This window comes from Zeugodacus cucurbitae, chromosome 3, assembly GCF_028554725.1.
Source record: "Zeugodacus cucurbitae isolate PBARC_wt_2022May chromosome 3, idZeuCucr1.2, whole genome shotgun sequence".
Classification (NCBI taxonomy): domain Eukaryota; kingdom Metazoa; phylum Arthropoda; class Insecta; order Diptera; family Tephritidae; genus Zeugodacus; species Zeugodacus cucurbitae.
Genome location: NC_071668.1, coordinates 22,584,455 through 22,610,335, shown reverse-complemented (window position 1 = coordinate 22,610,335; position 25,881 = coordinate 22,584,455). Strand labels below are relative to the sequence as shown.

Genomic DNA, 25,881 nt, shown 5'->3' with positions numbered 1-25,881 from the left:
AAACAAGCTTATAATTTTTTGATTCAGGCAACCGCTCGCACTTCATTTCAGTCTTAATTGAGTCTGTGATTCGCACTCAATTTCATGCTTCTACGAACCAACTTAATTATACCAGTTTTTTTGCTATATTATTTGCGAAATTTGCAAAGAACAAAAAAGTGAAAAATGCTATTTCAGCTACCTCCAGTCACGTCTGCAGCCGCAGAATCTCTTCTAATTGAATAAATAGCCTCGTGTGCCTCATACCATCGAGTCATCTCAGGCATTCATGTGGACGCCACCAGCAGCAAGCAACAGCTTTAACGTCGCAATTTGCACATCGAAAAATGCGAAAGCATTTAAAGCGAAGCCGGCAAATAAAAAACAACAAAAAATAGTTGAAGACATGAAAGCAAAGTAAAATAGCACATAAGAAGTCGAAGTCTGTAGCTTGTGTAGAAAAAGCAGAAGATTTCTTCCAACTCTACATTTGCTAATTTAGTTGTTTGCGATTTTTGTTCGTATGAACCGCTGGCACACTCACTTCTACGCGTGTTTTCATCGCGCCCGACACAGTTGGGGTTCAAACGTCAATGCTGGCGGCTTTTGGGCTACAATCCAACAAAGACTGCCTCAACTCGCACAACGAAAACAAAGCAAAAACAATCAAAAATTAAATATTCAATTCAAGCACTGCGAGTGAGATTTGTTCGCATAGATTTTTTCGTACATTTTTCTACTATTCAGTTAATTCTTAGAGTTTCGCGTTGTCTTCTTACAACAGCATGTGTGTCTTTTGGGCTACAAAGCTTTTAGTTTCTTTTTTGTTTGCATTTTTTCTTTTATTTAATTTTATTTTGGAGAATTTAGCAAACTAACCGCACATTGGATTTGCCGTTGTAACAGCGCTCATTGTATCTTCGTATCAGCAATTTGACATTGTTTCTGGCCGCAATCATGTGTGCGCTTTTTTCGTTGTTGTGCTGTCTGTCTCTTGATATGAGCAAGAAATTAATTGTACATTCATTGTCTTTTGGCAGACCATGGCATTTGTTTGTAATTTAATGGTAATTTGTTTAAATCTTAACATTTAAGTAGGCAGTCTCATGGGAGGAAGTGTGTTGAAATTCATGTGGCGGAAGATGTTGGCGCTCATTGAAATTTTAATTAATTTAAATGACATTGGGTAGCTGTCAAATTGCTGTAGATAAGGCTTTAAGTAAAAATAAATGAAAAAAAATTAATCAAATAAAATTTAGAAAAAAAAACTTAAAAAAAATAAAAAAAAACTAAAAATTAAAGAAAAAAATATTAAAAAAAAAATTATTTTAAAAAAATTTACAACCGAATTAAAAAAAAAATATTGAAATTTAATTTTATTAAAACTTTATTTAAATTTTTTTCATAAAATTTTTGTTTATTAAACTTTTTTTATTAATTATTTTTTATTATTTTTTTATTTATTTTTTTGTTCAATTTTCTTTTTAATTTTTGTTTTATAAATTTTAATTCTTCATGAAATTTTTCTAATTACATTTTTTTATTAAAATCTTTTTTGGTTATATGGCAACTCTGTAAAATTAAATTACACAACAGAATCACGTTTTCCATTATTCAAAACCCAAACCTCTTCAGTACGATTTTCTCTTATCCATACCACTTTTTAAACACTAATTAACACTTTAGTTACAACTAGTCATACGAAAAACAATTTTTAATTTGCCAAAATTGCCCTTAGCGCCACCTGCTGTTGCCAACAGACACCTTACTTAGCAAACGCAGACATAGCTGTTCATTTTGGCTGTAAACAAATTTGGCGTTTAATCCAACAATCAATCAATTGAGACTGCGTTGTACACAAAATAATCAGCCGCAACAAAATTCCGAAAAATTCAATGCGAAGAAGAAACTAAGCCAAGCTCAACGTAGACAGCATCATAGACCAAATTAAATGAAATACAATTTTGTTAACCTTGACTTATGCTGATTTTAAGGCAGAGAGACCCATATACAGTAACATTGAACGCATGAAAAGTAGTCACCACTCGCCAGTGGTGTGGCGAGTTTAGCAGAGCAACAAACCGAAATCGATTTGAGCCAACAAAAAGTGTATATATTTGGACTCAAGGTTGTTAAATACACTATACAATATGTACAGAGGTAACAAATTAAAGACAGTTAACTGCGCTAACAAATTGGAAACTGATTTTTATTTATTTCTGTGCATATCTGATTCATTTTTTAATTTTTTTGTGTAAATTTTTTGTAAGCGTCAACAAAAATTGGTTCGACGAGCATTAATAAAGAAGCTGACATTGCTCGCATGCAAATTTTTATGGGGTTTCTTGCATTCAGCGCCTTTCGAAAAGCAAATCTTATACAAATTAAATGATTTTTTGTGTTTTGCTTTTTGCGTTAGTTCCAAAAAACAAAAATGATTTTAGAAAGTAAACAGAAATCTCTAAATTCACTTTACCAGACAGTCGTCAAACTGTCAAGCGCGCTCTTAAACAAATTTCTAAAATTATGCGAAAGTCAAACTACGTGATTGACTTCAACACATTTACAGTTTTTGTTTACATTTGAAAAAGAAAGTATATTAGATTGCTTTGTGGTACTGTTATTGTTGTTAGTTGGCGAGGCTGCGTGCATAACAGCACTCAAGTGCCGCCTATCAACTATCAGCGCCAAGAAGCCAACTATTTCGTTTAAGGTGCGTTCACACCAAGTAACACCTCTTTCGTTCAGAGTGGTTTGAGTCATTGCGGCTGACCACAAATAAGCGTACAGAAGAAGAAACATTAAAATGTGAAATATGACTGTAAAGAAGGCTATTTTAGTAATTCGCAGAGATTTATGACGATTTTTATTGCTTTTTATGCAGAAATACATACAACAAAGTATTGCTATATTAATGGTGGCACGAATGCTATGCACGATAACATTTCGAGTGGCCACTCAACGAACGCTTGGCAATAACAGTAATTTATAAGCCAGTTTTGATAATCTTTCTTGATAATTTTGATTTTTTTAGTGTTGTTGTAATTATTATTTTCTATTTTTTTGGGATTGCAAATAAAAAAAATATTTTTATAAAAAAATTGATTTTTTTTATAAAAAATATTTTTATTTATTTTTTTTTATTAAATAATAAAAGAAAATGTAATGGTAAATAAATATTAATAAAATATTATAAAATTTAATAAAATATAATAAAATATAAAAAAATACTAAATAATAAAAATAAAATAAAATATTATTCAAAAAATTTAATAATTTATAAAAATTTTTTTTTTAAATAATAATAATAAAAGTAAAAAAAATTAGAAAAAAAAAATATTTCAAAAAATTCAAAAATTAAAATTATATTAAAAAGCATAAAAAATATTTTTTTTTGTGATATTCAAATATCCGTGTATTCACATCTATAAGACATACATATATATGCACTTGTACTCAAATATACACCTGCGACGTACTTATAGTCTTAGCACTCGGACGCCAAGTCGAACAACAAACTCTTCAGCTGCATTTTAGTGGCTAGTTTTTTTTGCACTAATAATAGCTGCTTGGTCTATATTTACATCTCTACAAACACATTAAGTTGTTGTAAAATAGCGTGTCGAGTTATGTGTTAAAGCCGCCTTTTCAAAAATGAAATATGCATTTGCTATCTTTAATTTATGGCATAAATGTTGCCTAAGTGATGGAGTGTATTATAAATAAAACCTTAATAAATAAAACAACAATAAAGACGCAACATAAAAAAGGAAAAAATGAAATAAAAATAAAATAAAAATATTAAATAAATGCAGTTTAAAAGCGAAATACAATTTATTGATTGCAACACGCAACGCACGAATGCGCCATACATTGACCCCTTTGGGCGTCTAGGCGGCTAGTTGTTACTTACATATATAATATTATGTAAATATATGCAGAAGCAAAAGGTGTGATATTGAAACAATTTGTTGTTGTAAATATGTGTTTTAACAATATATTTTTTTTTCAATAAAATATAATTCAATAAAATTATTTGATTTTTTTAAATTTTTTTTTAGCAGTGAATTAATTAAAAAATCAAGTTTTAAACAGAAAAGTTTGAATTTCTCTGTGTATATGTGATTAGTATATATACATACAAACTAACTAATCCAAAAAATATAATAAGCTATAACAAAAAAATGAACACAAAGTCTCAGCTGCTAGTCGTCAGCCAGTAGCCACATGCAAGCCCACATACATATATGTCTGTGGATACATATGTTTATATAAGCTTTGCCAAAAAACTATTTTTTGCACCTAACAATGTTTGTTGTTGTTATTTCTAATTTTTATTACGTTCAAAGCACAAGTGGGTGTGTTGAAAATTATTATTGTTATTTCCAGTTTTCGTTTTTGTTTTATCTTTTCTCCTTAAATTTGGTTTACTATGCCGGTTGATTTGCAAAAAAAAAAACGTTTTCAACTCACTTTTTTGTTGTTCTTGTAGTGACAGCAGCAATCAATAACGTACAAAAGCAGGTGCGTTCAAGTTTTCAACTTGATTTTTGCCTTCATTCATACAACTATATATACATATATCTGAATGTATACCTATATGCATTTGTATGTATATATAGTATATGAGTAGTTATACTGTTATTTAAATGGCGCATAACCTTCATGTGTTCGTTTTTGCATGCGTTTGGCGCGTTGGCAACCTTCAGCGTAGTCGCCTTGATAGTTACGCTCGATTATGATAGCGTAGTTGCCTTTAAATGGCTTGTGCGCCTGAATGTAGGCAATGTTTTTATCAAGTTTTCAAGATTATGAGGCGATTTTTAGTATTTTTTTTCGTTTTTTTCTGTTTTATGAGTGTTGGAGAGGCAAATAATATATTAAAAAATAAAAAAAAATTTTATAATTTTTTCAAATTATTATTTTTTTTAATTTTTAAATTTTTTTTATAAAGTTTTAAAATTTTTATTTATAAATTGTAATTTTTTTTATAAAATATAACATACAATATTTATTTAATTCAAGCATTATTTGCTTTCAAAAATTTCCTTTCCTTATAAACATTAATAGCTTGATTGAGGCAGTAAATAAATAATTTATTTTTTAATTTATTACACTTTAATAGCAAACGCAATTGAAGTGTTTACTTTAACTAAAGTAAACAAATATCAAAATAATGTGTACAAACAATAATTTTTTAATGGCAATACTTGCATATTTATCGGTAGATATGCTTAAATACATTTATTGCTTTTTAATACTTACTACAGCAGTGTAAATAATTAATTGCTTTCCCCAATGTTTTGAAAGCCGAAAAATTGTGAAATTCCTTTATTGCTATAAATCGTTGCATATTTTTTTCAAAAAACAACAAAAAATTCATATAAAAAAATGTTCACTTAAAATTGTCGAATCTCTCAAAAAATATTTATTTATAGCACTAAAAAATCATTACATAACTGAACTACTTTTCATTTAAAAGCTTTCTTAGCTATTACAAATCATAGAAATTAGTCCTAATGGAAAAATAAGAATCGGTGACAGCGGCCTCTCTTAATATATATACATATATGAATCAATGTACATATGTTTAGATACTTAAAATACGCATATCCAACAGTGTACTCCCAGTATATACTCACACCTAAAATTATATATAATTTCATATTTACATATGTACATATGTCTGTATGTATAAAAGAAATACTGCGTTTATGGCAGCGGCTGTTATATCGATAAAACGCCTGCTAATGACGAATGTGCTGACGGATTAAGTGCGAAACGCACGCCACAAATTGTTTCGCATCGTGGATAGCCGAGAATCACATGCCTTAATATATACACACACACATACATACATATGTATTTATAAGCACACAAATACATGATGTTCTTGGTTTTTTGTACGAGGCGATGACTCCGCTGCCACCACAAAGCCACGCGTACACAAAAGACTAAGAAATCAATGTTGCTGCTGGGGTTTTCATGCATATTTTTTTCAGCAGAAAGCTATCTGATAAATATGAGTGTTTACATTTATGTGTGTTATATGTAGAATACTTGTGAAATATAAACAAACAAATTGCTGAAGGCAAAAAAAAAAAACGAAAAATATGGAAAAAATATGTTTATGGAAAATATTTATAAATTGTGGGTAAGCAAAGTGTGTACCAATTAAATGCAAAGTGTAGATCTATTTTTTTTAATGTTATATTATTTGTTTTGCTGGTAAAAAATTAAGTGAAAAAATATAAAAAAATTAAATTTTAGTATGCTATGTTAAGTTATGTTATGCTATGTTAATGTTATGTTAAGGTAAAAAAAAACGAAAAAACAATTTTAAAAATATAATTATTTATTTTAACTTATGCTAAGTTATGTTACATTTTTTTTTAAATTGTTAAATTTTATTATGTTAAGTTAAGCTAAGTGAGGCTAAGTTATGTTATGTAATGTTATGTTACGTTATATTAATTTTTTCAATTTAAACACATTTTAAATTGAAAAAATTGTAATTTTGATATGCTATGCTATGTTAAGTTATGTTATGTTATATATTTTTTTTAATTTAAACAAATTTTAAATTTTATTATGTTAAGTTAAGTTAAGTTATGTTATGTTATGTTATATTACGTTATATTAATTGTTTTTAATTAAAACACGTTTTAAATTAATAAAATTTTATTTTGATATGATATGTTATGCTAAGTTATGTTACGTTATGTTATGTTAAGCTATGTTATGCTATGTTATGCTATGTTATGTTAGTTATACTTAGTTATGTTTCATTAATTTTCATTTTGTTACTATATAAGCAGCTTAAAATGCATTTAACCTATAACTTAAAAATAAGGCGTGAATTTACTTCGCCAGTCTGCTTAAAATTGATACCAAAAGAAGAACTAGCACTTTCAGAGCAAAAATGACACTACTCGGGCTTCCACAGCCAATTGCCTGCACTTAAGCGTTTTCCTCTGCGTTATTTTGCAAAACCACTTAATATTTACATATGCAATTATTCCACATACACTCACATGACACAGTTAAATACTGTAATGCAGCGAGCCTTTGTATGAGAAGGTGAACCAATATTTGGTTGCTGCTGCTGCCTTGTATGCACAGATTGCAATTGCTTTGCCATAATATTGCAAATATTTGTCGACAGCATGAAAAAAGGTAAAAACAGCAAAAACAAATAATAATAGTGAATGTAAAGCGCACAGCAGCAGCAGCAGCAGCAGCTTTGGAGGCAAATATCACGTTTTCGCTATTTACACATTCTTGTGCTGATTGCCGTACTCAAATGTAAGTGAGTGTGGGTGTGTACGTGTAAATTCATTTTCCTTTAGACTTTCTCATTCTTTCTGCTGCAAGAAAGGAAAATCACTATGCAGCCAAGTGTTTTGCACAAATGCAAATATTGAGCTTTGAATATGGAAAGTGGGCGGCAGGCGGCGGAGGAGGTGTGAGTGCGAGAAAAATTACAATGCCCGGCCTGCTGCTGCCTGACTGTTGACTACGGCGACTATTGCTGGCTGGCAGGCAGCAGGCAATAAGCGTACATTGACCCAATTCTGGTGCGCTCTAGGCAATTGAGTTAAATACACAAACCGCAATTTACGGCGCATTGCTATTGTTGTTGTTGCTGTTGCAATTGTGGTACATTTTAAAATGCAAGTTGGCTGCGCTAGCAAATGTGGCTGAGAGGAAACATACGGGCTGTTTATACTCTTACATATATGTTCACTGGTGTGTTATGTGTAAGCGTTGGTGGCGCCATGTTGCTTGAAATGTGCCATTTGCCGCTCGCATGCTAGCGCACTTTTGTAGTTGTACTTAGCAAACAATATGTGCAAATATGTTTGAAAACAGTGATTTTTCATTTATTTAATTTGTCAGTATTGATTTTTTAGTGAGTGACACAACTCTGTTTGTGGCATTTGGGAGCTAAATATATAAATCTGAAGTACTTTTAGGGCATTGAAATTGTAGAATGTGTATGGTAGGGGAGTTTGGAGAAATTGCGTGAGTTGGAACTATTCAAGCGTGATTTTATCCAATATAAAATTAAAATAAATAGCTTGATCATAAAAAATCTCCAATCTCACTTATATTGTTTCTGAAATACTTTTTTTACAACAAAAAAAATTTTTATAGCACTATTGCATTTATATTAACATGTTTTTATTAAAAAATATTTAATTCCCATTTTTATAAAAAAAAATATATTTAGAATTTTTTCTTTATAAATTTTTTTTTTATAAAAAATTTTTTTTTTAAATAACTTTTTGTTTACAAATATATTTTTTTCTGTATTTATAATTTTTTTTTATTTAAAAAAAACATATTTTTAAACTGTTTTTTTTTAATACCAAAATTTAATTTTTAAAAAATCTTTTTTTTTATTTTTCATTAAAAATTTTTTTTTCAATTTTTTTGTTAAAAAATTATTTTTGAGTTATTTTTGTCACATTTAATTTTTAAATTTTTTTTTTTGAATTTATTTTGTAAAAAAACATATTTTTAAATTTTTTTGTTTTTATAACAGAAAAATTAAATTTTTAAAATATCTTTTGTTTTGAGAAAAAATGTTTTTTATTAAACATTTGTTTATTTTTTATTTTTTATTAAAAAAATATTTTTCAATCTTTTTTATTAAAACATATTTTTAAAATTTTGTTATCACATTTAATTTAAAAAAAAATTTATTTGAATTTAATTTGTAAAAAACCATATTTTTAAACCTTTTTTTGTTTTTAACACAAAAATTAAATTTTTAAAATATCTTTTTTTAGAAAAAATATTTTTTATTAAAAATTTTTGTATTTTTTATTTTTTATTAAAAAAATATTTTTAAAATTTTCTTATCACATTTCATTAAAAAAAAAGAAATTTATTTGAATTTATTTTGTTTATTTCATTTTTTAATTATTTATTTTTATTAAAAACATATTTTTTTATTTTTAATTTATTTTATTTAAAATTTATTTCGATTATTCATTAACTGCGCTCTCTCATAAAGACCCTTACATATAAACACACACACTCTCACACCTTCTGTACATCGGTTTGCGTGCCCTCCCAACTATTGATTTCGCTTTCAATGCTGTACTGTACTTTTGCTGACGTCATTCAAAATGTTTCTTGCAGAACCTGCAACAAATAATTGCCAACGTTTGCGTTGTGTTCTCCGCACACCACTTTTGCGCTTTTGTTGCCTGTTGTCGCTGTTGCCGTTGCCATTGCCGTTGATGCTGCCCGTGTTGACGGTGCAGTACCATTTGGTTGACCTCATTTTTATTGCATTATACTTGCACTGCTTGCTGGGGTGTGATTGTGTATTTATGAGTTTGCCAGGCTGCAGGAATAAATATTTACATTGGTTGTAGTGCGAAATTTTATGATTGGGGTCATAGTTTAAGTAATGAATACAGAGTTAGTCATATATATTTGTGTATTCTCTTCGGCCTCAAGTGAATTTCGCTGGTGTTCTCCTCTCCTCTTATATGAAGTTGTTGAGTCAGCTGTTCGTCCGTCATTTTTATTTGGTATTCTGAACATGATGATGATAAGTATGATTTTCTTAATTGTATTTGGTATTGTTTCTTTATTCATTAAATATCTTTATACTGAATAATAGTTCTGAATAAGACTCTTGTTTCACACATTTTCTGTACGCGGCATGCAAGAGCGCTGCTTTTCTAAAATCCTCATATTCTAGAGTATCACATCTAATAACTAACCGCCTCTTGAACTCAACGCTAGCCTTATCGGCGCTCTACTCAAGTGCAAGAAGTCAACAATGAACTTCAATTTGTTTAAATAAAAAAAATAAAATTATTAGCAAAAGCTCTTAATTACTTAGATAAATACTCAAGCAAGTAAATGTGATGCTAAAAATAATTATATTGCACTCTCTTCATAGCACAATAGCACAGATAACTGAGGTTCTGAGAAGTAACTCTATGTACATATATCCACCTATATTTCATAAAAGTTGTTACTGCGTCGCATTAGTTGGCCCCTTTCACACAACTGATAATGGCACAACAACTCTTCATATATATACATATACATATATATATATGTATATATGGATACACACGATAACACCTTAGAGTTCACGAACACATTTATTATCGATCTGTTTACTTAGATAACAGCCAAACAACAACAGCAACAAAAAACAGTTTTATAGACACTTTTGCAAGTCAGATAACGAAAAATCACGGCGTATCCCCGGTTTTTTTTGTGGGCATTATGCTTTTAGTGCGCATGAGCCATTAGCAAACAAAGAGTTGTGTTTTCCTTTTCGTTCCAAAGCTATTGTGGATTTGTAACTGTGTTGATTTCGTAGTGTTTCTGGTTAGATAATTAATTTAATGTAGAAAGAGATTGACTTCTATACGGTTTGTGATATGGAGTTGGTTGAACTTTTAAGTGAAGTTAATTTTTTTTTGCAAAATACTTAGTGCGCAGACTGTACTTGTGTTGAAATATGGTAATATTTTTACTTATAATAAATTAGCTATTTAATGTGTTAAGTGCTTTGTTGTTTTTGAGTTTGTTTGGTAGAGACACGGAAGTTTTAAGCAACAAAATAAATTTCTTTAATACTGGTTGCTGGTTCATGTAGCTGTTGCTTGTACTGTATGTATAAAAATTCGAGCCGCTTGTGAAATAGTATTAACAAACGACTGTTAAAAATGCCTACCAACTAAATTTTTTCGCATTAAAACAATGAGTAGATAACAAAAAAAAAACACAACAACAACAAATAAAAAGAAACAACTAAAATACAACAACAAACAGCATATAAATGTAAAATGTCTAACAACTAAATTTTCACACTAAAACAATGAGTAACAAAAACAACACAACAACAACATCAGTAGATTAAAAATCACAACAACAATGAAAACTACAAAGATTATTAAAAAATTAAAAAAATCCAGCAACAAATAACAAAAAAAAAACAACAAAAAATATTTTACAAAATTTATAAATTAAAAAAAACAAGCAAAAACAATAAAAATAAAATATAACCATAGAAAATATAAAAAAAAATATATTTAAAAACATAAAAATAAAAAATCACAACAGCAAAAAAAAAAGAAATAAAAATACTAAAATAAAAAAATTTAAAAATCACGCAAGCCAGCCTAAAAGCTGTTAAAAATTTTGACATTTCCGGCAGCTAAGCAATCAACTTGAAAACAACCAAAGCTACAAAAGTTTCCCAGGTTTTTCGCTGATACAATTCGCCGATTAAATGTGAACAAGTGGGAGCAGCTGGGAAGATATCTATTACATGTATTATATACATATACATACATACATACATATATAACAACGCCTAACTAACAACCTTGCCACCAACTAGTTAGTTAGGGTCCCTTGTACCTGGCTTAATGAAACGTCTCAAAATGCCACAGCGCGACGTAAATGATTAAAATTCGCTTTTGTTGTTTACGCTTCGCTGACGAATTCTCACCAACAAGTCAGCCGTAGACAACGCCGGCTAGGCCGTGCTTGGGACGTCATCGCGTTATTTGTGCGGCTTTTGTGCGCTGGGAAAGGGTCTTCTATGTGCGCCATTAAAGTAATTCAACTTGAAATAATTTCACAAGCAACTAAGTGTGGAAACAAAAGAACTTGAGTGATTAGTTCGGGTCATGAATGCATGAACTTAACACGTTCCACACACAGTCTTTCTGCTCAGTGCTTTGTGTGGCACTTTTGTTTGTGTGTAATGTTAGTTTTCAAGTTCCCTAACATGACATGGGAGCTTACATTAAAATATATTTATATACTTACATATATATGTGTACTCAGCGACATCTACTCACATTAGTGGCGTCACGCATGCGCACAACCACCATCGTATGAGCGACTCATGAGTAAGTGCGGCGTCACAGCATAATGTGTCGTCTGCCTTTTTGCCTGTATCGCTGCCGCGCATACTCACGCTCCGTCAGCCATAAGAGCCAATTTATTGCGACGGTCATGAGTTAACGACAAACAGTTTCGTTTATGTTGGTAACTACGCTGTATGACCCATCGCAGATACCAAGAGTTATGAGTTGAATTACCTGCAAATAAAATAAAATACAATAATTACAATCGCAAAGTCCAAAAAGTGGGCGCTGCAGGCAAAACTATGTCCACGCACCCACACTCTTTTGCTCCGTCTTGTCGCATGTGAAGAAAGCGCCCATTCCTTCTTACTTTCGCGCGTTCCCAAGCGCAGCTCCCACTCTCACGGCATATGCAGCAGCAGGCAGTCGTGCGTGAATATCACCGCTGCTCCGATCTACTGGTCAAACCCTAGCGAGTCACAGCTCTGCCTGCATATGCATACATAATATTATAGGTAGTTATGTAGGCTGTGGTGCGCCGTTGGAGGTGCACAAATTTGAAGTTCCACTTTGTTGGATTTCTTGCATTTAGTTGTTGTTATTTATTGCAGATCGTTCTGCATTGTTGCCAGTCCGACACAGAGTCACGTAATCAAAACATTTGCTGGCGCTTGTTGTTGTTGTTGTTGCATATGTCATGTTGTTTTTGCGTATATATCTCAAGACTTATGTATATATATAAACAGCGCTTGAGTTCGGTTTAGGCGTTGCTATGTCGCAAGCTCGTTGGTTTGGAGCTGAGGTTTCGACCCACCGCTTCGCCGCGACCTGTAAAATTATAAAACACCCACCGTCACTTAAACCAATACAAATGTTATCAACTCTGCGCCGACAAAGGCAATCGAAGCGTGCAAAAAAAAAAAACAAAAAAAAATTATTATGCAGTGACCGCAGCGATGACGCAATCTACAATAAGTGCTGCGCCCCAAGCTGCACGTCGACTAAGACTAAGTCATAAGAAAGCCTTCATTAACTGCGTGTTTACTCGTATAACAGTTAATTTGATTGTGAGAAATTATATATTATTTAAAATTTACGAAAATTTGACGATTGCCAGTCGTTTTTGAGTTGGTTTGGTGCATAAACCGAATTGCTTTTTGTATGAAAACCTGAGATCATTTATAGATCCGACGAAAACTCATGTCAAGTACATCTTAAAAGTATATTAGTGAACTGAGTGATATAATTTTTCTAAGTATACTGTTTCTGTGACGCCCAAAAAAGTAATGTCATATATTGTTTTACAAGAAATTTATAACTTTCTTTCACGGCAATCTAGGAGTATACTAGGTCTACAACTTTGCTTCCTCCGTTTTTTGTAAATTTAAGGCTTTTTTTTGTATAAAAACTGTTACAAAAATGCTATTCAAAGCTACTACTTTTGACCATCTTATTCCGTGCAAATGTCGAGAATTCGGCTCAAAAAGTGAAATTTTCAGTTGGGAATAAGTTTGGGATGCAAACAGATCTCTACAAATATTTTGTTGGGTTAATGTTGACACAAATGTCCAAGATCGATATAAAATGATTTAATCGATTTAATCGGCCAGTGCTTGACCCTAGAGACATCTATTGGAAAACGGCGGAAGCAAAGTTGTAGACCTAATAACTCACAAGAAAATGTCTCAAGCCAATATAAGAAGCATTTACGAGAGTTTTACACGAGCAATCTTAATCAGACGAAGTACGCCACTTCGGGTTAATCACTATACTCAACATTATAACGGTAAATACTAACGGCAGATTAATAATAATTGATAAATAAGATTAAAGCAGTAGATTTGAAGTGGTTTCACACAACTAATGTAGGTTTTTGGAAGGCAAGTTAAGAAAGGTAGGAGGTCAAAATTTTGCTTGAATTGAGAGTTTTGAATATAACTAGGTTTATAGAATTGTTAGGGTAATTTTCTTCGAACTTCTCTATAATATTTGCAAAATATTCTTTTTATATTTGCTATTTACATACATACAAGTATTCAAATATATATATTATATAAAATCTATATATTTACATAATTTCTATATAACAATAAACACCTCTATTTACTCACTAATCATTCATCATGTGCTACTTAACGTATTGTTATTGTTGTTATTGCAGTACTATATGCTCAGTAGCTCAACCATAAACGGGCAACAATGATAAACTCGCTTGCTGTTATTGCACCTAACGACTGCTTAAATGACACTTTAGTCTGTTATGTTTTTTGTTTTTGTTTTTGTTATTTTAGCTAATAATATAATTTTCGCTCGTGTTGTTGTTGTTGTTGCTGCTGTAATTATTATTCAATGGGCGTGTGAACAAGTTGACATTTTTGGTAATCGCTGATGGTGTGTCAGCTATCAAGTGTATATATATAACTGGCGTTTATGCGCCATGCCCATATTAACAGCTAGGCATATGCATATATATTTACATATATCGTAATATGTATTTAGCTATTATTTAACAAATTGTATTGCTAGTGTGACTAAGTGAGCGTAAACTAAACTGTCATTAGCAAATTAAACGCCTACCAAACAGCATTTAGCAACTTGTCTGCTACTTGGCTATACATGATATATGATATACATGTGTATGTATGTATATCTATATGCTATATATGCGATAAAAATAAAATAAAGTTTGCGCAGGTAGGTGTAGCTGTGCATATAAATATGTATGTATAAATGTAGGCAAATGGATTAGCATTATTTAAACGATTTTTAAGCTATAAATTATCTACAAAAATTATTCGAGTTGTTATTGTTGTTCCATATAATTTAATTATTAAGTATATTTATTTTTGTTTGCTTATGGTTTATTGTTGTTGTTATTGCACATAATTTTGGCGACGTTAGTTAGTAAGTTCAAGTTTACCAAGTTTGGCCAAGTCTATGAAGATTTTGAGTGGCGCGTCTGAGTTGTGTGTTGCTTTTTTACATATCTGGATATACATATTCACATTTGTATGTATGTATATTTAAGTATGTATGTTTGTGTCTGTTGTATGCGTCAACAGTAGCGCTTTAAGCCGCAATTCATTGTCTACCCACTGACTTAAGTACGCACAGTTATGTCATATGAGAACATGTGTTGGTTAATACTCAGAGATATAAATTCATAATTATGTTTGTGTGGAGGTAGTCAGATTAAATACTTTTTCCTGAAAGTTAAATTTTAAAATTTTTGCAATTTAGGGAAAAGAATTAACGCAGTTTTAAAGTAAACATGACTTTTAAATATTTTCAGAAATAAAAAAATATATATAAAGCAAATAGAAACATATTTATATACATTTTCGATTTTTTTGTTAAAGTTTTTATTTTAAGTTTTCATTAATTTTTATATTTTTTAAATTTTTTTACATATTTTTAATTTTTTTTTTAATTTGGTTTTTATTTATTATTATTTTTAGTTAAATACAATATCATTTAAATAATTATTTTTATTTTATATAAAAATTAAATTAAATTAAATAATTAAATAAAAAAATAATAGAGATTAAAAAGATACTAAATAAATAACTAAAAAATTTAATAAATTAAATAATAAATTCTATTAGAATAATATTATAATTTCTTTTTACTTTTTATATTTTTTTTTAAGTTAATTTCTTGTTTTAATATTTTTGTTTTTAATTAATTATTTTAGACATTAAAAATTAATTAAAAATATTTATTTTTAAATTTCATTTGTAAAAGAAAATTTGAATTTCGCATATTTTTTTTTAATTTTTAAGATTTTTAATAATAAACAATTGAATTTAAAAAAAAATAATTAAAACAAAATTATATATTTTAATTTTTGTTTTATTTTACATTTTATTTAATAGACAATTTAAATTTCGTTTTTAACTTAAAAAAAAATATATAAAAAAATAATAAATAAAAATTTATATATTTTTTTATTTAATTTAATTAGTTATAAAAAATAAAAAAAAATTAAATTTTTTATTATTAAAAAATTAAAAAAAAAATTAAATTTTTTATTACAAATTAAATAAAAAATTAAAAAAAAAATTAAATTTTTTATTATTAAAAAATTTAAAAAAATAATTAAATTTTTTATTACAAATTAAATAAAAAAAATTAATTCTTATAATATTTTTAATAATTTAATGTTAATAAATAGCTTACATAAGAAATTAAACTTATTTTATAACAAAAAATGCATACATTTTTAATAATTTTTTTCTACTTTCATAGATTTTCTAATTTTAAATTTTAATATTATAACTTTTTTCCAATTTAATATTTTTTGTAATTTTTTTATATTACTTTTTTGCCCAACTTTCCAAAGAAATCCATCAAAAAATAAAAACTCTTAGGCAAAAAGACTCTAAATGTGAGAAATTAAATTATATAGGACTTTATTATGCAAAAGCGCTCTTCTTACAACGCTAATTTAACATTTAATGTCCCACACTCTGTTTATTGTGTTTATGTTTTCGAAAACAATTTCCACACATTTCATATTAACCACACATTAACTAACCAGTCGCCACAGACACATAACTTGCAAATGTTGCATTATACATATACTTTACTATTCAAATATTATTATTACGCATAATATACTATTATACAGAGAGTATTACTAAACCACGAAAATTACTCGCCAAAGCTAATCCAAAATAATGCCGAGTGCTTTGTGGCATTGTGGCTTAATCACTCATTTCATTTCATTTCGTACCATTTCATTTTATTTGCTTACCCAAATGCACACACAAATTGTTAAAGGGGAGCGATAAAATGTTGTAAATCTCAACAGCCAGAGCCACCGAATGCAGTAATGGAGGCGAGGGGATACTATTGGTGGATTTAAAATTAGTCACAGCGCGAGCAAACAGCAACTGTGTAGATATGTAGTGCAAGGAAGGCCCGATGTAATGCGTATAAGTTCTTTTCGACTTTTGGCCACCATATTTCAGCGGATTCCACTAATGCCACCAGCGCTGTTGTGAGTTGTTGCTGTCGCAATTTTCTATACATTTTTAAATAGAGCAAACACCAACTGGCGCTGACAATATGCTTTTGCGCTATTTTGCGCTTTATTTTGTGGTGAAAAATGTTCTTCTTCAATTTTGTCGCTTGATGTTGACGCGCAGCTGGAAGTTATTTTTGTTGTGGCCAGCGCGCCGCAGTAGTGCCACTTTAGCGCGGCATACGCAGTCATAGTGGATTGAATATTTATTTTTTGCTTCACAACCGCAAGCGATAATGTTGTAATTGCAACAAAAAGTTGAATTGCCGCATATTAAGTTGGTGTAGCGTGCTTTTAGGCGCATAAAGTTTGTTTTTCAAATGAAATTTGCAATTTTCGTGGAATGTGTTGAAACAAAACTGCCGAATTATTATGAAAAATAAATAATTAAAAAAGTTTTTAAATCAAACTTTTTATTTTTTTTTTTATTTTTGTTTCTTTATTTAAAATTTTGGGTTTTCAACTCAAAAAATCACATTTTGTTGTTAAAACTTTAACACAACTTCACATGCCAGACATGTCGTGCTTTTTGACATTCCTCTCACATACCCAAGTACATAATTTCTGTTCTTACATATTTCGAATATACTAAAATTTCTTTCTAAATAGATTTGTATTTGTAGCAGTGATATGCCCATTGGCACCCAAAAATAGTACACGCCCATAAATCATGTCAGTGCCAACAACAGCGGCGACGACTGTCACTCGTTCAAAAATTACTCCTTTTCTGTTGAAACTTGAAAGCCAACAAACAACTTTATTTTAGGCGCAAAAAAGAGGCCAAAAAGTATGACGAAAGAACGCACGTGATTACAAATTTTGTTGTTTATTAGTTACTGGCGTGATGTGCGTAATATATTCAGCGTTACCAAATTTGTCAGCGCTGCATTGAACGTAATACAAATAGAAATAGTAAAGAAGTGAAGAGGAGTATGAAAAAAAAACTAAATCCCATAAGTAAAAACAAAGCGTTGTGTTGTGGCACGTACTAAAAACGCATTGGCTCCTCACCGCCTGCACTTCGAGGCCAACGCTTGCTTAACTTCTAAGCGCACAAATTAAAATTCGGTCATAATTCCCAAAAATTATAGGTGGCCAAGGTGTATGCATATATAAAATACAGAAAATATATACCCAGTAGTATATGTTGTCAGTGCGAAGAGCTGTTTCGTGTACTAGTTTTGGAGAGTAATGATGTTTTCTAAAGCATGGATTATAGTGTGAGAAGAGAAAAAAATAAATAGAAACAGAAACAGGAACAGAAACAGAAATATAAACAGAAACAGAGAGAACTAATGGAACACTTCATTCATACGTGATTAGTGAAATATTCCCAAATAGATCCTTTCTATAAAAATTAAGCAAAATGAGAGAGACTACGTGGTAATAGAGCATCCAATTCAAATTTGATCAATAATATAAAATCTTCCATTACAAAAAGTTGAAACACTAGCGCCGCGGACTTCTATGAAGAAATGCTTATATAATCTACAAGTTGAGAGCACTAACTTACTCTCAGCATACTAATTTTAATATCAACTTATGTATTATGATGCTGAGAAAAACTAGCACATTTTATTGCAGCTAGTGCATGCCACTACTGGGTAACCACTCTCATATGAGTCACATATGCATGATACTGTCCATGTGTGTGAGCACCTTCTTTGCAATGCACCAAAATAAATCGATGCGCTTTGAATATATATTATGAAAAATACATATTCATGTTGCCTACATCGCCCCCACGCTGAGCGATACAGAGAGAGAGAGTGAGTGACGCGGGGGCACGCGGTGTTGTAGTCACATTTTTATGGCACATGTCGCGAGTACCGTGACTGAATGTCAATGCGCAAAGTATTCTAGACTGCATTTCCAGCGTTACAGTTATGCTTTGCTGCTATTGCAGCTTCATTGCTGTCAATGCTGTCATTGGTGTCACTGCTTGTCGTCGTCTCGCCTTGCATTTACTCGCTTTGCGCCCATTTTCATTGGCGTATCACTCAACAACTCGCGAAGCATTGATCCACACAAAATTAGGTGCAGTGGAAGAAAGCATTAAACTAGCGCAAAGCAAAGTCAAAGCAGCATTGCCAATGTCATTTACATTAAATTTTATATTTCATCTTTAGGCTTCTGCTCTGCCCTTCCACGTCACCACATAATTGAACTTCAACCTTTCAACTCATACTTTTGAGTTCTTTTACTCTTTTATGCATTTGTATTTTAGGATTTTAATTTTAATTTTTTTTATTTCAAAATCACAACGACAGCTATGCAATCCACCCCTTCAACGCCGACGCTGACATTCGCTCGCCGTTACGCATTTGTAATCACATGCTCTCCAAATAAATGTTAATGTATGTAAATAAAATCGTACTCGTTTAACACTCGCTTCGATCGTTCGTTCGTCTACCCTTCCTTTACGCCTTCTTTTTATCCTTTGTGTTGCGGCTGTGTGTCACATATGTGACACATTTTTTATTTGCGCGTCCTTCAAGCGACTGTTGACTTTTGTTGACTCGGAGTACGTCTATTCATCGGGCATTTCCAGATAGTAGTAATCCAGACATTCGTGCCGTTGTGTAATTGTGCAGCTTTTGTTTGTTGACAGTTATAGAATTGTTGTTAAATACAGTGAGCTTTTAAATTTTGACTTTTCCACATATTTGTTTCGACTGAAATGCCTTTTTCGGGGTTGATTTTGAGATTGTTGTAGTCTACAAAGGTAAAAATATGTGATAGACTGTGGCGTTTGTTTTCTTCAGTATTGAATTCATGAGTTCTCTTGAAATAAAAATAAAGTTTTTCAGTTTGATATTAGCAAGCATAATTTAAATTTTTTCTACTAACAGAAGATGTCTTTTACAGTGTAAAATGAAAGCTTTATATTTAATATAATTTTTAATGGTTAAAATTCTTCTCTACCAATTTGTTTTTACCATATAAAAGTTTCTAAACGCTTAAAAGCTTTAAGTCCCGACCAATTCCTTTCAAATTTTGTTTATCATTCAAAAGTTTCTAAAAGCTTTAAGTCCCTAGCTATTCGTTTTCCAATTTTTTTTCGAATATATATAAGTTCCTAAAAGCTTAAAGCTTACAAGCTCTAAACCTCCAATAAGCTTTTGAATCATTTCGATAATAAGCTTCTGATAATAAAAAACCATATTATTAAAAACTTCCCTTCTGATTGGTTATACCATATAAAAGTTTCTAAAGGCTTAAAAGTTTTAGTCCCGACCAATTCCTTTCAAATTTTGTCTATCATTCAAAAGTTTCTAAAATCTTTAAGGCCCTAGCTATTCGTTTTTTAATTTTTTTTTCTAATATATAAAAGTTCCTAAAAGCTTAAAAGCTTATAATCATATACGCTTTTAGACCCCACCAATTCCTTTTTAATTTTTTTCTAATATACAAAAGTTACTAAAAGCTTACAAGTTCTAAACCTCCACTAAGCTTTTGAATCATTTCGATAGTAAGCTTCTGACAATAAAAAGCCATATCAATATCATCAAAATCTAATATGAGCTTAAAAGCTTTCATCTTAAAAGCTCTCAAAATTAAGATCACTTGTTATTTTTTTTAAGTAAAATTTTCATGTCACCAACGCATCAAGTTCACGTGATTATTGTCTATTACAGTTACACCTTTGTAACTTAGACCTATTACCCACTTGCCTAATTTTTCATTTTCAACATTCTTCAAGTGTGTTAAAAACCGGTTTTTGACTTCTTCATCTGCCGTCTTTTTTTTTAGCATTGCGTCAAAATAATGTCGTTCGTCATGGACCACTTTCCATAGCGCAGTCTGACGCTGACACGCAGCAGCTAATAGTGATTTGATGCTTTTGATGGCCACGCTCGCGACTTATTGCCTTTATTTCGAGCGTGGTTTACGTCTGACGATGATGAAGACGATCTTGCTGGTCCATTTCATGTTTTTTTTTGTCTTCAAGTTTTTTCTTCTAATTCTGTCGCATTTAAGTGCCGCAACGAGAGCGTTTAAGCGGCTTTAACGCTAAATTGGCACACGCTTGTTTGTCTCTAGCTTCAATATGGCGCTTAATGATCAACAACAACAACAATTGTAGTGTCAATGCTTAATTCTCTGTTGTTGATGTGTGTCCGACTAACTGGAGCAGTAGTCTCACACTGCTTTCGCCGGCATCTTTTCCCTTTGTGTCAAGCAGTTTTTTGTTTTTGAAGATTAATGCGTAGAATAATGCGTTTTTAAAATGCTAATTTAGAAGTAATTGTGTGTGTTTTTTTAAATGATTATTTCATATACATACATACATAAGTACATTTTCAGTGTACAGCTTGTTGTGGCGGCAGAGTAAGTGAGTTGAATACATACGTACATTTATGAGTACATATATATAACGGAAGTATTTAAGTAGAAATTTTAAGAAATTGCTCAAAACAGTAGAGAGACATACACCGTGATTAGCTGTAATTTCGCCAATTACATGAGAGTTGCAATAATTTGTGATTGTAAAACAAATACATATGTGTGTATATAGACAGCTATGTATGCCTGAAAATTGCCTTATTAAAGCAAATTTTTAACAATTCCGGAACACCGTCTTCCTATAATTGTTAATTGTCTGCATTTTAGGCCTAATTTGCGACACTTTCTATAAGCTTGAGAAAGTTTTCACTCTTGAATTGCGCGCGCTTAAAAGTATGCCACACATATTGGCATACATATATACACATAACTGTTATTAACATACTAGAAATCCACAGCAAATGTCAGCTGTCACTTGTGCAGTCCAAAACAATTAGGGCTATTTAGTTGTGCACTTAGTTTCACCCAACGCCCTGTGGCGGTACACACATGAATCGTCTTTAATTGGTTCGCATTTGCTGTGCGGGTTCCCCTGTCACAACAACAAATTACCCGCAGACAAATTGGAAATGAAATGAAAATAAACACATCATCAAAATATTTACTACAACAACGTTATCAGCGGCATCAGCGCTGTCTTATCTATTATCTTTGTTTTGCTCGGAAATTTCATTTCGTTTTCTAATTCGAAAGTCACGGCTTGGTTGGTGGTGATGACTCACGCGGTCGTTCCCCACTCGTTAGTTAGGGCGCAATTTGACTATCATTGTATTACAATGGCAGACAATGAAACGCCTCTTCATTGGCACACACTGCCGTTGGTGTTAAGAGAAAAAAAAAATCGCTTCAACCCCAATGAAAAGCGAAAGTACAGCAACACCAACAACAATAGGTTTTTATTTAACTTTTTTCATTTGTGTGCAATTCGCTGGGTGTGGGTGTGGTATGGCCTGGTGCAATTATTTGTTTTTGTGCTTACAACTTTCATGCGACAGATATGTATGTATATGTGGGGGTATATGTATGACTGTGTTACAAAATGCAGTGGAGCTTAATTTCTGGTTCATATTATAGCACACTTTATGTCGAGCTGAACTCAGCTGTTTTGTAGAAAAATTTCAATTGTACAATAATTACTTCATACAGTTGAATTCAATACAAGTGTAACACAAAACTGGTATAAAAATTTAAAATTGAAAATTTTATACCAGTTTTATTTGAAAATTAAAATTAAAAATTTTATATCTTTTTTGGAAAAATAAAATTAAAAATTTTATACCAGTTCCATTTAAAAATCAAAATAAAAAATTATACCAGTTTTAGCATTTATACCAGTTTTGTGTTCGATTCGCTTTTCTACGAGATTTTGTAGTGTCTAAGCTAGCTAACTAAATTTTCGCTATGCCAGCACATTTTTTGCATTTATAGCAGTTTTTATTCTATTAATAATGCTTGAAAGTCTCGTATAATCTAAGTTTGTAAATTAAAATTTCGCTAACTTATAGCAGCTGTATACACTAATTTCATACCATCAAAACTTACAAGTTTTTTTAGACCAGTTAGCTTCTCAGCTGTTGTCTATTGTTCATTTAAATACTAAATTTGTGCCCCAAATCGATAACAAATGTTTTTTTCAAGCTAATGAAATGTTTTTCTTATATTTCTTGCGATATTTTTTACTCTCATTCATATGTTAATAACGTATTCTATTCGTTATTCGGCCATATAAACAAAGCTTTTGTTATAAGTCCATCATTATGCGCATATATTATATTCCACAATGCATTTTCACACGCTCACAGTGCAACAACGCACACAAAGCCAATCCATTCACTGACCGTTTTCAATATTTGTTTGTCTATTAGCTATTTATAATCTTCAAACAATTTGTAGATTGACACGATTTTAGCGCTTCTCAATAGTATTATTATTTAGACCATATACAAATTGATGGAAATTTTGTCAATAAAATGTTTTCAAATGTAAAGTTATAAGAAATGTACGCGTTTTGGTGGCATATGTACACAGTTGTCGTTTCAAAATTCAATGAAATTTTTGATTTTCTACCGAAAAAAATCAGAAAAAAATTATAAAAAAATCGGAAAAAAATCTCAAAATTTTTTTTTTCTCAAAACAGCATTTTGCCCACTTCATTCAGTAAGCTATATGCTTACATATTTCTAAAATTACTCATACAAACATAATTATATATTGTATGTAAGTTTGTGCCAACTCTCTTCAGTTGTACTTTTTCCTAGGAAATCAAAAAATTACAAACACAACGACAACAAAAACAAAAAATAAAAAAAATCAACTACATTTGTGTAGCACTTCTTGGAATACACAGGGTTTTCTGCTGGATTTGTCTGCACGCCATAGTGTTTGTTTTTTTTTTTGGAAAATGGCCAAATGTGGACATAATCCCAACAGAAGTACAAGCTAACACTTAGATATGTCCGTATGTGTGTGTGTGTCTGCATGCATACTTGTGGTTGTGTGGCGCATTGAACTCAAATGAGCCACAATGAACGTCAAAAGGAAGCAAATGTCACAGCGTTTAGTCGTACATGCATATTTATACCAAGTGGATAAAGTAGGTACATATGTATAAAAATGTATTTCTGTGTAGATATATAATATATTTATATATACACAATATAAGAAATCCATATCCGACCGCTACCTCCGCTCAATTTTTTATGGCGTTATTTGAAGCGAAAACAATTGCAATTTTGGCTCATACATACTAATGTATCTATGTATTTGTTTACATATATATTTCTTATATATGTATATATATATCTAAACTTTCGCTAAATAAATGGTTGCAAGTGGCCCAATCTATGCTCGCTGCCACAATTCACCGTATATTATATTGTGGCAGGCGGTCGATACACCATTTGATGCTGTCAAAGCGGTGAATGTCTTTGAAGAGTTCTATATTCGACTTTTAAAAAGCCTAAACAGCTTAACTCCATTTAAAGCAGTTCTGAAGAGCACTTCATTTAATTTGGTATTATTAATTTTTTTAAATTATTATAAATTAAAAATTTGCTTTTTTTTGAAGAAAAGATATTTCGAAGAGTTTTCTTAACCAGAATGCCAAATATATAGACAAGTTGCGACAATTCACTTTAAAAAGTGTCTTAAATCGATTTAAGCTTTTTTTTATTTTTTATATGTATTTATGCATATAGGCGCACTTAGCATTGTTTTTCTAATTATTTTTATTTAAATTTAAATTTTTGTTAATTTTTTAAATTTAAATTTAATTTATTTTTATTTTGTTGTTGTTGTTTCACTTTTCATTATGTTTTTGTTGTTGTTGTAATTTAATTTCAGTTAAATGTTGGCATTTTATAAGCCTTTCTTCCGTTTGCAGTTAACCAAGCCGCCATTATTGTTGTCATACTCTTATGTGTATATTAGGGTTGTTCTTAATAGTGGTGGGTTAATTTTAATTAAGTTTTCCAAACAAAAACACTTATCGGAGTATTAATAAGAGTTAAAACAGAAATTTCAGTTACAATCGTGGAAGCTTAAAGGTTGTCAGCTAGAGTTAGAGTTCAAAGTTCACTAGAAACAGAAGGCGAAATTATATTTTTTTCTTATTTAAATTATAAAAAAATTTTTATTTTTTATTTTATTTATTATTTAAAATACGTTTGTGATATTGCAGTTATTTCTCACGATTTAAGCAGTCGTTTTGATTATTCAAACGCTATTGACTGTATTAAGGCCGAATAGAACAAATCGGATTTATTAAGCAACACCCTAATGTTGCCTACATACATATATTCATATTTAATAATAACAATAATCATTAACCTCAACAAATACGCTGCTGTGTGTGTCGCCATTTTCTACATTATTGTTACACAAAACAGCTTATAAGAAAGTCTGCCATTTCATATCGCTTAAAAGTGCAATCGTACATCGGTTGGCTGCCAGTGCCACCAACTATCACTAGCACGGTTGCTAAATGCGTTTGCTCCTCATCAATGCATAATTTACCCACCTATGCCTTTATGGCTTTCCGCATATTGCCGACTGCTGTCTTCTTGGTTGCGGCATGCAACGCGCCCGCTGCGGCAAGCAATGTAAATTCGCTATTTACAAGCATGCTTTACATATATATTTTAAAATATGCAAACGGGCTGGTTGGAAATGATAAATGGCCCAGCCAATGTATTCGTGTGGACGCTTCCCTTGCCACGTTACGTTTCAACGACTGTGCCGCTATCAAGCGCCGACGCGTATATACACCGATGACTTCGTATATACATATGTAGTGATATATATGCCATGGCAATCGAATAATGTTGCCTTTATGTCTGCGGCCCGCAGCGTTGGCCTGCCATAGTCAACTCAAACCTTCCTACACAACTCAAAGCGCCATTTGCACGGTTGCAAAGCATTGCACTTCCTGTGCTTTTTCTTGTGCTATACGTGTGCCTGTAAACGTTACATTGGCTCAAGCGCCACGTAATCAGCTTTACATGGGTCGCAAGCAAACTTTGGCATTGCCCTAGTTCCACTTTGGAGCCAGCAAACTGAGCTTTGTGCGACAACTGGCGAGTGCATATTGCATAGGGCTTATATTATATGTTAAATAAATGTGTGATTTACGGAGCTGGAGAAAGCCCAAACAATGCTTACACTCGCTAAGAG

The 25,881-nt window shown here is 31.0% G+C and overlaps 1 protein-coding gene across 7 annotated transcripts in view; it reads left to right on the top strand.

The window, feature by feature from the left end:
• LOC105216647 (rap1 GTPase-activating protein 1) overlaps nt 1–25,881 on the top strand; it is a 205,146-nt gene that overhangs the window by 175,827 nt on the left and 3,438 nt on the right. The window contains exon 1 of one of the 7 annotated variants that reach the window (XM_054228122.1): nt 10,457–10,480. The exons of the other annotated variants lie outside the window; for them this stretch is intronic. Within the exon in view, the coding sequence (XP_054084097.1) occupies nt 10,478–10,480 (3 nt within the window). The 5' untranslated portion in view covers nt 10,457–10,477. Of the gene's footprint in view, nt 1–10,456; nt 10,481–25,881 lie in introns of those variants that run through there. 7 annotated transcript variants of the gene reach the window in all.